Source organism: Peromyscus maniculatus, chromosome 1 (assembly GCF_049852395.1).
Source record: "Peromyscus maniculatus bairdii isolate BWxNUB_F1_BW_parent chromosome 1, HU_Pman_BW_mat_3.1, whole genome shotgun sequence".
In the NCBI taxonomy this organism is placed as follows: Eukaryota; Metazoa; Chordata; class Mammalia; order Rodentia; family Cricetidae; genus Peromyscus; species Peromyscus maniculatus.
In genome coordinates, this window is record NC_134852.1 from 151,617,117 (window position 1) to 151,629,092 (window position 11,976).

The 11,976-nt window shown below is 55.6% G+C and overlaps 2 protein-coding genes across 8 annotated transcripts; both read right to left on the reverse strand.

The window, feature by feature from the left end:
* Positions 1-624: 624 nt before the first annotated feature.
* Positions 625-9,340, reverse strand: Cdhr5 (cadherin related family member 5). Of its 5 annotated transcripts, XM_076563729.1 has the most exons (16): positions 9,182-9,340; positions 8,926-9,101; positions 8,539-8,589; positions 6,287-6,379; positions 6,045-6,146; positions 5,823-5,933; positions 5,561-5,731; positions 4,929-5,019; positions 4,751-4,848; positions 4,448-4,639; positions 4,206-4,319; positions 4,042-4,126; positions 3,482-3,945; positions 3,352-3,391; positions 1,444-1,613; positions 625-1,181 (listed from the first exon to the last, which is right to left on the reverse strand). In XM_076563729.1, exons 1-16 carry the CDS (start codon positions 9,267-9,269, stop codon positions 693-695), a joined length of 2,535 nt encoding a protein of 844 aa, XP_076419844.1. In that variant the 5' UTR covers positions 9,270-9,340; the 3' UTR covers positions 625-692. The 5 variants fall into 5 exon arrangements, with proteins under 5 accessions (XP_076419844.1, XP_042126558.2, XP_076419853.1 ...); XM_042270624.2 differs by having other exon boundaries at positions 3,352-3,558; XM_076563738.1 differs by having other exon boundaries at positions 3,352-3,651.
* Positions 9,341-10,803: 1,463 nt separating this feature from the next.
* Positions 10,804-11,590, reverse strand: Sct (secretin). Of its 3 annotated transcripts, XM_006977216.3 has the most exons (5): positions 11,520-11,590; positions 11,325-11,426; positions 11,092-11,196; positions 11,038-11,039; positions 10,804-10,987 (listed from the first exon to the last, which is right to left on the reverse strand). In XM_006977216.3, the coding sequence occupies exons 1-5, from the start codon at positions 11,588-11,590 to the stop codon at positions 10,860-10,862; spliced, it is 408 nt and encodes a 135-aa protein (XP_006977278.2). In that variant the 3' UTR covers positions 10,804-10,859. The 3 variants fall into 3 exon arrangements, with proteins under 3 accessions (XP_006977278.2, XP_006977277.2, XP_076420029.1); XM_006977215.2 differs by lacking the exon at positions 11,038-11,039 and having other exon boundaries at positions 10,804-10,971; XM_076563914.1 differs by lacking the exons at positions 10,804-10,987; positions 11,038-11,039 and having other exon boundaries at positions 11,159-11,189.
* Positions 11,591-11,976: the final 386 nt, after the last annotated feature.

Consider the following 11,976-nt stretch of genomic DNA (forward strand, 5'->3'; position numbering starts at 1 on the left):
TTGTTGTTTTTGTTTTTCGAGACAGGGTTGAGAAAGGGTTTCTCTACATAGCCTTGGCTGTCCTGAAACTCCATAGACAGGGTTGGCCTCAAATTCACAGACATCCGCCTACCTCTGCTTTCCAAATGCTGGGATTAAATGTGTGCCCTACCATGCCGGGCCAGACTTCTGAACCAGGCTGTGGCCCTCAGGAAGGTCTCAGAGACTACCCTCTCCCAAATGAACGTACATGTAGCGTGGGCGGTTGTGGTTCTTTCACTTCGCGCAAGCAAAGCGGTCGACATTGGGTCAAGCGCTGGCTTCCCTCTTCCCGGCCGGCTACCGTGGAGCGGAGCTTTCGGTGTGTGTGTGAAGGGCGGAGGGAGAGGGGACCGGGCATCCGGAAGCCAGCAGCTGGGCGCTCACAGCAGGCGCTTTACCCCGAGCGCTCCCTCCTTTCCGCGCTTGGAGTGGAGAAAAGGGCACAGAGGGATGGAGGTGGGGAGCAGAGGGGGCTGGGGATGAGAGGGGTGGAGGGCAGGGACCAGATAACCCGGCTCAAAAAGAGGAGGCATGAGCGATTGGGCTTTGTTGAACGACCTTCCCTGGCACCCGCTCCCGCACACCCGCCTTAAGACTCAGGAATTCGAAAGTGCTACTTTAATTTGCAGAGGAATAGGGAGTGTCTTGGGGAGGAGGGTGGGGTTGCTGCGCTAGATGTAAGTGCTGTCGTCATCGGCGCCGAAGTGAGGACCCTTCTTCAGGCCAGGGTCATCATCATCATCATCATCATCATCATCATCGCTACCCTCACTTCCCGTGGCACTGGCGCTGTCCATGTCTGCTGTGGGCTCGTTGAGGACCACCACGTCAGCCTCCTCCCTGATGTCCTTGCCGAACCAAACGGCTTTGTAGCCGCCCTCCCCCTCTGGCCGCCGCTCCTTAGTCAGGATAGACCTCACGGCTGAAGGACTGTCTCCGGCCTGGACGGTCTTAGGAGACTCGGAGGCTCTGAGCTTGGGGCTAGGAGGTGCTGAGATGGGGGGCGTGGCTCTGGAGAACGTGGGGCTATGGGACCCAGAGGGCGGCTGGGCCGGCTCAGGGCCTGACTGTGGCTGCGGGTTGGAGGTGGACGACCAGCTGGCCTTGTGGTCCGGGAGGAAGGTCACGTTGTCATAGTCATTCGGCGGCGGCGGCGGCTCCTACAGGCGCAGCAAGAGCAGAGGCATAAGCAGCAAGCAGTGTTGTTACTCCCGCCAGGACCCTCCTCCCACCACTGGGCTCCCACCCTTCCTCTGCCCCCGCTTCCCGCTAGGGTCCGCACATCCAACCCAGCCTGCCTCCGCTGCTCTCCCCAGCTGTTCCCATCCATCCCTCCCTCCATGTCCCTTCTCTGCCACTCCTCAGCCCTGGGTTAGTCCCCTTTCTTCTCTGACTAGCCCAGTACCCCACCGAGGTCCTTACCGAAGCCTTGCCGGAGCAACATTTGAACCGGTGACGGTAGTGCTTATGGATGAGGATGACCAGGCAGATGAGAGCCAGCAACAAGAGGGCACCTAGCACCCCGCCCAGCACTGCCATGTCCACCGTGGAAAACCGCTGGCTGTCACCCAGCTCGCCTCCTCCTGGAGTCTCTGTCCAAGACACCATGACCACTTACAGTCGGAACACTCCTAAGCACTTCCCTCTCTAACCTGGGCCAGCCTGAGGTACCATGAAAACAAGACAAGCATGACCTGGCTCCCACCCGCTAGAGCTGAGGTTCTGAGAATGGATGTTGTGAACTCCACTAGGGAGGCTGCCTGGGGATACCAAGGCCCCTGGCGGCATGGCTGCCAGCTTCTGATACACCAGGATGGCCTTCAAGGGCACACTGTCAACAGCTGAATGTGGACATTGTCTTATGTGGCTTCAACTCCAATTATGAATATATATTGCACTCGACCAGCAGGGCTCAGTGACACTTGACACAGTTTTTAGAGGACACTCATGAGAAGTCCGCCATGTAAAACTGCCTCTGGTGGCCATCCAAACTAACTGTGTCTGGCCCTTGTGATCCTGCACCCTGAAGGGATGTGTGGGTACAGCTCAATGATCGATACAGAAACCTTTCGGTGGGAACCTCGTGTGTGTGTGTGTGTGTGTGTGTGTGTGTGTGTGTGTGTGTGTGTGGTGTGCACTGTGTGTTTTTTGTGTATGTGTATATATGTGTGTGTGCATGTTTTATTCATGTAGTGTGGGTATTTGTGTTGGTGTTGCATGTCATGGTGCATGTTGGAGTCAGAGGACAACTTGTAGAAGTCTGTGTTCTTCTTCCACTGCCCTCCATGTGCAGGCCATCTGGCCATCCAGGCCTTCTCACTGACCTAGAGCTGGCCATGTAGCTGGCTAAGCTGTCTGCTCAGGGGTCTCCAGGGTTATTCCTATCTCTGGCTTCCCAACAATTCTCTGGATTGTAAGTGCATGCCCCCACGCTCAGCTGTTTATGTGGGTTCTGGGACCAAATTCATGTCCTCATGCTTGGAAGGCAAGTACTTTTACCGATGAGTCATCTCCCCAACCTTGATTTTGTGTGTTTGTGTGTGTGTGTGTTTTATATTTTTGTTATGTTTTGTTTTTCAGTAGTATTGCCTCTATATGTTGCCCAGGTTAGCCCTGAATTCCTAGGCTTAAGTGATCCTCCTGCCTCAGTCTCTCCATTAGATGGGATCACAGGCATGCACCACTACATCCAGCCATAATTATTATTTTTTTTCTTCTTCTTTTTTTTTTTTTTTTTGAGACAGGGTTTCTCTCTATAGCTCTGGCTATCCTAAAACTCCCTCTGTAGACCAGGCTGGCCTCAAACTCAGGGATCCACCTGTCTCTGCCTCTCAAGTGCTGGGATTAAAGGTGTGCACCGCTGCCACTGGTTCATAATTATTTTTCTAAAGATAAGCTCTCTGTGTGTAGCTGTGGCTGGGCTGGAATTCACTATATGGACAAGGCTGGCCTTGGACTCACAGAGATCTGCCTTTCACTACCTCCCTAGTGCTGGAATTAAAGGGATACATTAGCACAACCTGATAGCCATAAAATCTTAATTTTTATCTTGTACCTCCCTAATTATTGGCCCTAAATATAGATTATCCTGCGAATTATGGGACTCACTGGCTCCCAAATCTGCTTCTGTATCCCCATACCTTCTTCAACTCACCCCATTCTGCCCCCCTGGAGCCATCTGTCTGGGACTAGACACAGACTCCTTGGAGGTGGCCAGTGTGGTCAGGCCAGGTTAGCCTGGGTGGACCCTGTCCTAGAGCGCATCCCTGGAACCCCTGTCTGAGTGAATGAGGGTGATAGTGACTCCAGGGCAAACAACGTCTGGACTACCTGAGGGTGAGGGGCTCCTGATGGACGTAGTGGCTGTCGGCTGAGAGGTTCCTGGTTGGGGGCGCTGTGTTGAGCCCCCACTGGGTGTGGCTGGCTGAGAAGAGGTGCTTGTTCCTGTAATGGGGACCACTGGCTGAGAGGTTCCTGGTTGGGGGGGCTGTGTTGAGCCCCCACTGGGTGTGGCTGGCTGAGAAGAGGTGCTTGTTCCTGTAATGGGGACCACTGGCTGAGAGGTTCCTGGTTGGGGGGTCTGTGTTGGGCCCCCACTGGGTGTGGCTGGCTGAGAAGAGGTGCTTGTTCCTGTAATGGGGACCACTGGTTGAGAGGTCTCTGGTTTGGGGGTCTGTGTTGAGCCCCCACTGGGTGTGACTGTCTGGGGGGAGGTGCTGATTCCAAGAGTAGGGGACCCCCCAGGTGTGGAGGAGGCAGAGGCAGGGGGACTTGGAGTTGTGCCTGAGGGTGGGAATGGGCCAGCACTTCCCCCAGAGCTGGTTGTAGCCGGTCCTTGAGAGGTCCCTGAGGTCGTGGGGGCTTCCAAAGTGGTGCTACTTGAAGGCCCAGTTGTTCCTCCAGCTTCAGGGGGTGTGGGGGACTCTGGGGGTGGCATGGACAGAACTTGGGTTTGCCTCTGTCCTCAAATATGCCTGTCCCAGAGGAGGAGCCCCCCTGCTTGGGGGCCCTGGGGCTCACCTGTGGAGGGGGGCTCCTGCTCTGACACTTGGATCTCAACAACAGAGGTGGCTGTGTCCTTAGTCACAGTACTGGTAGCTTCTACCTGGGTCGGGAAAGGAGCTTGTTCCTCTTGGGTCCCTCTTCACCCCGCACCTTTGATCCCCTTACTCCCCCCACTCCACCTCTACATAGATGACTTCTGCACGCTTCATAGCCACAGTGGTCAGTATCACATCCTCGTCCATCTTGAAATCTGAGGAGTTGGTGATTCGATATGTGATGGCCGAGTTGAGGTCCTAGGTGAGACTGCAGTGAGACCTGGGCTTGGGTGCCCTACCGTCCATCCCAAGCTGCTCCCCCACACAGAGAACCAGAGTCCAGGCATACTTAGAGAGTTCCTAGGTGGTTGGAAGGGACTGCATACCGGGAAGCCTGGGTATTGAGCCTGGATCCTCAGGATCTCAGAAGGGGAGGTCCTGTCCTTCACTTCTGTACCAGCCTCAGCACCAAGCACCACTGTGCCACGGTAGAGGCTCTGAGAGAACTGGAGTTCTCCATCACGAGCCTCCACAAAGGCCTGGGTCACTGAGTAGCGGGCCATATCAGCCTGATCAGCCTGAGGAGTCAGGGGAAACCAGAGTGACTAATGGGGCTCACTGGAGCTGGGCTGCAGCTGGGGTTCAAGGGAATGCAGGAGACCCATCTGTCATCCAGGACTGGTACCCACCCTGACCAGCAGGGTGAAGATCATGGGGCTGGGGATACTTTTGGCCATCGTGAGGTTGCCGGAGTCTGCGTTGATGATAAATGTGTCATCCGTGTTTCCTGGGAGAATTTGGGATGGAGTTTGGCATCTGGTCCCTCTGTGGTAGGGTCCAGGGGCTGTGGGGCTAGCCCTCACTCACCCCCTACAATGCTGTAGATGATAGGCTGGTTAATGCCCTGATCTCCGTCCACAGCATAGATGGGACCAGGACTCAAGATGAGGGGGGATGGCTGTGGGGATAGGGATATCGTGAGGCTGAATGACCCCAGCTCTTACTCTTTTGTTGTCCCTCAAGGCCTGAAACATGAATTGGAGCATGAGGGCAGGGGTGGTGCCTGCCTGGGGCAGAGCTGCAGCCACAGAGGGGGCTCAGTGGCAGCGAGAACTTAGGAAGGAAGACGTGCGCCCTCCATGTGTGTCTCCTGGCCAGCGGAGGCTGTGGTGGCCTTGGCTGGACCCCACCTGCCCAGGAGGCTCTCTAGCCTCAGGAGACTGTCAGCTGGGCAAGGATGTAGCAGTCCCATCAGCCCAGCCCCTGACGTCCTCCCACCCCCGCCGACATCGCTGATTTGTGTCTGTATGTTCCCCACCTAAGGCTGGGATAGTTGGTGAATGATTATTCATTCATATTAGTTTCCAAAAAAACAAAAAATCACAAAATTGCCTAAGCCACTCAAGGAGCACAGGACCACTGCTGGATCTCTACCCTGAACCTCCTCTGACTTGGCTCTGGATTCAAGTCAGACTCTGGGCTTTCTTACTCTACATTACCAGTATGTGTCCCGTGGGGACCACCCCATGGTACTGGGCCTGGATGCAGAAGTAGCCATCTGAGAAGGAGCAAGGCAGGAACCAGGGGGTCCGCAGGTCCGCCGGAAGCACGTTCAGGACCAGGGTGGCAGTGGCCGTGTGGCTGGGCTCTGTCTGTTCATCCCAAGTATCCTGTAGTAACAGCCAGCCCTGACAGGTCAGGCCCACGATGGCTTGGACAGGCCTAGACTATCCAGGACTCAGGCAGCTGTGATCTGCTCACCCGCGCCAGCAGCTTGAAGGTCATGTTCTGAATCTTGTCGAAATCCAGGGCCTGCTGCAGCCGCAGAGCAGGGTTGTTTGGCCCCACGAGGGAGAAGAAGCTGCTAGCGTCCTGAGAAGGGGGCAGAGGGCACAACATGAGACTCGGGAAGGTGGAGGAACTGAGGCCTGGCGGCATCAGAGGGAGGGGTCGATAATGAGTGGGGACAGGGGAAGCACTGACCGGGGTCACTTCTTGCAGGGTGTAATATAGGATATCATCTTTGTCAGCGTCTTTGGCCTCCAGTTCTGCCTCGGGGATGACGGTTGTACCCACTCTGGTGTCCTGGGGATGGAGAAGAGGTCGATCCAGCCATGCTGTGGCTTCTGTATATGAATCTCCCTGATGGTGTCCCCCAGACACCTCCCTGTCCCCCTTCCTTCTCCTCACTCAGAAGCCACCTGCTCTGGCTCCACTGGACTTACCTCTGCTACATCAAAGCTCTTGATTGTAAAGGAAAACACTGGGGGATTGTCATTGATATCCAGGACAGCCACAAACAACCTCAACACTGTCACCTGCAGAAAAGCCAACAAAGTCAACCCCTGGCTAAGGAACTATGCTCTGATGCCCCCATCATTAATTCTTCCCTCCTTTACCAGTTCATTCATTCAGTCACTCTTCTGTTCTTTCATTTAACAGACATTGGTGACATCAACAGTGTAGCACCTATAGGCTCCTGTTCTAGGAGGAACTCAGACTATATATATATATACATATAAACAAAAACTAGCTGGGCGGCGGTGGCGCACGTCTTTGATCCCAGCACTCGGGAGGCAGAGACAGGCGGATCTCTATGAGTTCGAGGCTAGCCTGGGCTACAGAGCAAGATCCAGGATAGGCACCAAAACTACACGGAGAAACCTTGTCTCAAAAAAACAAAACAAAACAAAGCTGGGCGGTGGTGGCGCACGCCTTTCATCCCAGCACTCGGGAGGCAGAGACAGGTGGATCTCTGAGTTTGAGGACGGCCTGGGCTACAGAGCGAGATCCAGGAAAGGTGCAAAGCTACACAGAGAAACCTGTCTCGAAAACACCAAAAAAGAAAAAACAAAACCAAATACCCTACTTAAACTACATTTTAGAGTGTGGCAGCGTGCGTGCGTGCGTGCGTGCATGCATGCGTGCATGCGTGTGTGTGTGTGTGTGTGTGTGTGTGTGTGTGTGTGTGTGTGTGGTGAGTGTGCTGAAGAGAAATAAGGGGGCAAGCCTGTGGACGCGCCAGCAAAACATCATCAAAGGAAGAAAACTGAGCAGTCTCACAGCCTCAAAAACAGGTCCCCAGGCCGGGCGGTGGTGGCGCACGCCTTTAATCCCAGCACTCGGGAGGCAGAGGCAGGCGGATCTTTGTGAGTTCGAGGCCAGCCTGGGCTACCAAGTGAGTTCCAGGAAAAGGCGCAAAGCTACACAGAGAAACCCTGTCTTGAAAAACCAAAAAAAAAAAACAGGTCCCCAAGAGAACAGCAGAGAAAGGAGCCTCGAGTTAAAAATCAACCCGCTATATCCCATGGGAGAGACCTTCCTGGGACCCAAGGAGAGGTGAACACAGCCAAGTGCTGGAGGACAGAGGAAAGGCTGCTCTTCTCCAGTGACAGATGTCAAGACCATGGTCGCTATGTCTGTCTGTCTATCTGTCTGTCTGTCTCCGTGTGTGTGTGTGTGTGTGTGTGTGTGTGTGTGTGTGTGTGTGTGTGTGTGTGAGATGTGCATTTGTGTGTTGAGGGTGGGAGCCCAGGGCCTCAACCATTACTAGGCAGGTACCCTACCACAAAACCATACCTAAAAATGAAGTTTATTTTTTTAATTATTGTCTATTAGAGACATGAGCTGAGATATGTGTGGGTAACATGTCATGGTACAGGGTAGGGGTGCAGGGTGTGAGAGTCGCTCTTGGGGGAGCAGAAAGTATGTGGGGCCTGTTATATCTAAAGTTATATGTTATATGTTATAGCCGCAAGTTTCCTTTAGTAAAAGGCTGGAAACATGGTATAGGCTGAGGGCTAAGGGCGAAGATATATGGGGTAAGGTAGGTGGACAAGGCAGAGCAGGAGGGTTAGGCATCCTCTGAGGAGATGACGTTTCCATGCTGACCTGAGCAGGCATAAGGAATGTCTACCCTAGGCCAGTGTTTGCATACCCTAGCCTCGCCCGCCCAGCTGTGAGATTAGCTTTGAGATCCAGTAAGAAAATGTGGAAGTGTCTACGTGAGGCTGGGCAGGGTCTGGTTGTCACTCTCTAGGGACCCACTGAGTGGAGCAGGGATTGAGGGGGCCAGGGACAAGAAAGCCTAAGTGCATCTGCTGGAAGGGTCAGAAAGGAGATGAGTTGATGGAAGCCCCACGGGACTCGAGCTAGGAAGAGTCTGGCTCTGAGGCACAGCCGACGGAGTACCTTGGGTGGGGTGACAGAAAAGTGGGCTGAGAGGCTGGGGTGAAGGTGTCTCCCAGGCAAGGGTGAGGGGCGGACTTTGCAGTCTCAAGAGTGTTAACTTAATACACGGCCCTAAGCTAGCTGAGTTTGAGTCTAGAGCTCAGGGCAGAGTCTGGGCTCAAAGAAGTGTGGGTACAGCGGCCAGTAGAGAGCTGGTGTCCAGACTCCATGGGGTGAGGTCCTGGAGGAGTGGTCCTGAGGTCCTCTGACAGAGGGCAGGGGTGGTCAGATAATGGAGCTGACTTACCTGAACCTCTCCTCTCTTGCACTCCAGGACTGCCACCAGGGATGTGGTTTCCTGAGGAGGAAGCCAGTGCCCGGTGAATCAGCTGCCCCATCGGAAATAGAGCGCCCTAGGCTAAGAGAGTGCCACCAGCAGAGCCCCTACTTCTCTCCAGGGCCCCTGTCAGTCACCAGCGGCAAATCCTGGGTGTAGGGGGCATCTGACAACTTTGTCCTCAAATGGTCCTTCCCCTCAGTACCAACCAACCAAGTGCTGGGCCTGAAGGTACTCCTCACTACCTGGGAGACATAGCGCCATTAACCCCTCCTCCCCTGAATCGTTTCCAGGATAGGGGAGTGGGGCTCATGCATGTCCCCAGGGGGCTCATTCCATCCAGCCTACAGACTGTACCTCATAATCGGGAGTCACGTTGAGAAACAGCTGATTGTCCACGATCTTAAATGCGAAAGGAGTGGACGAGGATCCCAGGGTCACCCGCAGGTCTCCTGGGACCGAAATGTTCACCAGTGGCTCAGAGATATTCGAGTTCTCCACAACTTGAAAAACCGTTTGGTTCACCGAGCAGACTAGAAAGGTGCAAAGGAGAAGTTGGTGCCTTCCTCCCAGGCTCTGCTGCCTACCCATCCTGCCCCTGTCCAGCACATACCTTGGGCCTTGGTCCCCAGAGGTTGGCCAAACAGCACTATGAACAATGGCAATAGCAGCGGAGGCCACAGGAGGGCCGGAGCCCCCATGGTGGCGGCCGTCACCTGGAAGAAGGGTCCAGCTGCCTTCTTGTTCCAGGGCTGGTACAGTTCCTGCCTTGGCGACCTTCGCCCTTGCCAGGCACCGCCTCATTTTATGACTCTTTACTGATGGCCTCTACCAAGGGGGCTCCCGCTGGCCGGCACTGAGAGGGGACATGAGGTCACATTTCAGCCTGGACTTCCAGGAAGTTAAGTGGGGAGTCAGCCCATAGACACTACACATGAGGTGTAAAAAACATGAGAACCACTGGGCGTGGGGAATAGGCCTGGTAAAGCTAGGACAAGGCTGGGGCCGCAGGTCTAAGGAGGCCGAGTCAGGGCTGAGGAGCTAAAAACCATTCATAGATCTGGGGAGCCGAGGCAGGCCTGTGGGAGTGGAAGAAGGCTGGGAGAGCTGGGGCAGGGCTGGAGGAACTGAAGAGGGATAGAAGGAGCTGGAGCAGGCCTGGGGAGCTGGGGGCAAGGACAGGGATGTGGGCTGAGTCACTGGGTCTTGGGTCGACTGTAACCCACGTCAGGATAACCCCTCATCTTGTCTCTTTGTCTTCAGTGTCTTTTAGCAAAATTCCTGAAGCCACACATTATGTTCCCTCCCTTCCCTGTTCCACTCCCAAAGGAAAAGACTGTCCCAGTGTGCTCCTACTTGTCTGGGAAATACAGCAATTCTCCCAGGGTAGGGCCTGGCCGGGCCTGGCAGGGACTTGGTAATAAGATGCAAATGAAGCCTTCCTGCCTTAGCTGGGAGCTGGTGTTGAGGGGTGGGGGGGAGCAGTATCTGATGGAAGACAGGAATCCTGGTGAACACACAGCCCAGGGCTCCATTTGACCTGCTCCAGCCTTTCTGGCTTCCTCCCCTCTCCCCTACAAGCCCTCAGAGCTGGGGAGAGGCCTCGAGGTAGAGCCAGGAGGGTGGTGAGCGGGGCTGTGTTGAAAGGGCCCTCACTCCTCTGGGCCTCTACAGGGCTGCTCTGGATGCCTGGGAACCTTCCTGAGGCTCCAGACCTCTGTCAGGACTGAACACTTTGTCTCATGACCCTTCCAGTGGTCCCACAGCTGTCTACGGGGAGATGACATCACTGTCCAGGCTTCAGGGTTGTGCCAAGACCACACAGACATGTAGAGCCAGGCTGTACACAGGTCCTTCCTCGCATGCCTGTGCCTCCCCACCATTCCATGTACCCTGACCACATGGCTGGACAAGGGCTGGGATCTCTGATCCCTGGAAATGTTGCTAAGTGGACCACAGGGCAGGCTGGGACACTGGGGGGGGGGGGCGGTCAACTAGGAAAAGAGGAGTCCAGTCGATGCCAGAGATAAGGAAGAAATATCCTAGCTGACCTCCCAGGTTCAAAGAGCAACTGGGTGTGGTCCTAGCCATTGAATGAGGGCGGATGGACCTGTCCACACCTGCCAGGCTTACTGAGCAAGGGCTATCTTGGGTTTTTTCTTTTTTTTTTTTTTTTAATCAGACATCACACACCACAAGCTAAAAGACTAGGGTCTAAATTCCTTCTTTATTGATACCAAGGACAACCAAACCCTAGCTCCAGCCAGCTCCTGGAGACTCCCCTTCTTTCCTCATCGGGGCTGCCTGGTTGCTTCAGTCCACTCTGAAACATCGACAGCAGGCTTTGGTCCAGGAGGCAGCCAGGGAGACCAGGACCCATCCAGGGGAAGCCTGGGGAGCAGCCTGTGGGGGGAGATAGGTGGTTAGGGGACTAGGACTGACCATCAGAATGCATGTGTGTACCCACATGGCTAGGGAACAGGAAGGGTAGCCTAGGAGTCCGGCTGAGGATGCAGTGCTCACCAGTTCTCTAGGGCCTGAGTATTCGACCACAGCAAGCAGAGCTGGTCCTCTGAGGGCTTGGACCGGGTCAGGCTCTTCTCTGGGATATTTTCTGTGTCCTGCTCACTGCCCCCCACCCCCAACCCAAATTAGAATTAGTGGTAGTACTGGGATGCAGCGGGCTGCTGATAGGGGACCATACTAGGCCTGTCCCATACCAGCAAGTCTGGAGAATTCCACCTACACCTGCTCACCTGCGCTTCCCCACAAGACCCTGCAGCAGGCGCTGCAGCCTGGCGCTGTCCTGCAGGCGACTGAGCTCGCTGGTGAACGTCCCGTCTGAGTGTCTTGGGATCCTGGGGAGGGGCGGGGCGAGGAGGGTCAGAGTACGACAGTGTGGGCCTGTGGGCGTGGCCGTGGTGTAGTGGATCCCCCTTGACCCAGCTCACCTCGGGGGCGCAGGGAGTGCGGTCGAGCCAGCAAGCAGCAGCAGCAGCAGCAGTAGCGGCGGGGTGGGCATGGTCGGGCTCCGTGTGTGCTGAGCGCTGCAACTGCAGCCTGAGCCCCGCGCCCCTGCTTTATAGCTGGCCTGGCGGCAGGCGGGGGGCTCCAGCACCGCCCTGGCTCCGCGCGGCCGGCCGCGCCCCATCGATTGCGGGAAGGTCAGGGCCGCCCCCCCAGCTGTCGTCCGGCCACCTCCCGTCCCCACCGCCGCGTTGGCGCCCCTCAGCCTGCTGGGCAGGGGGGGGGAGTAGCTACCAGGTAGCGAACTGGACACCTCCATCTGGGACCAGGGGCAGCGAACAGGGTTTGGCAGTTCAGGACAGGCGGAGGGAATAGCACTGTAGGCCTCTCGAGCCTCAGTTCATACTGGCGCCCAGCCTAGACCAAGACCCTGGAGCACTC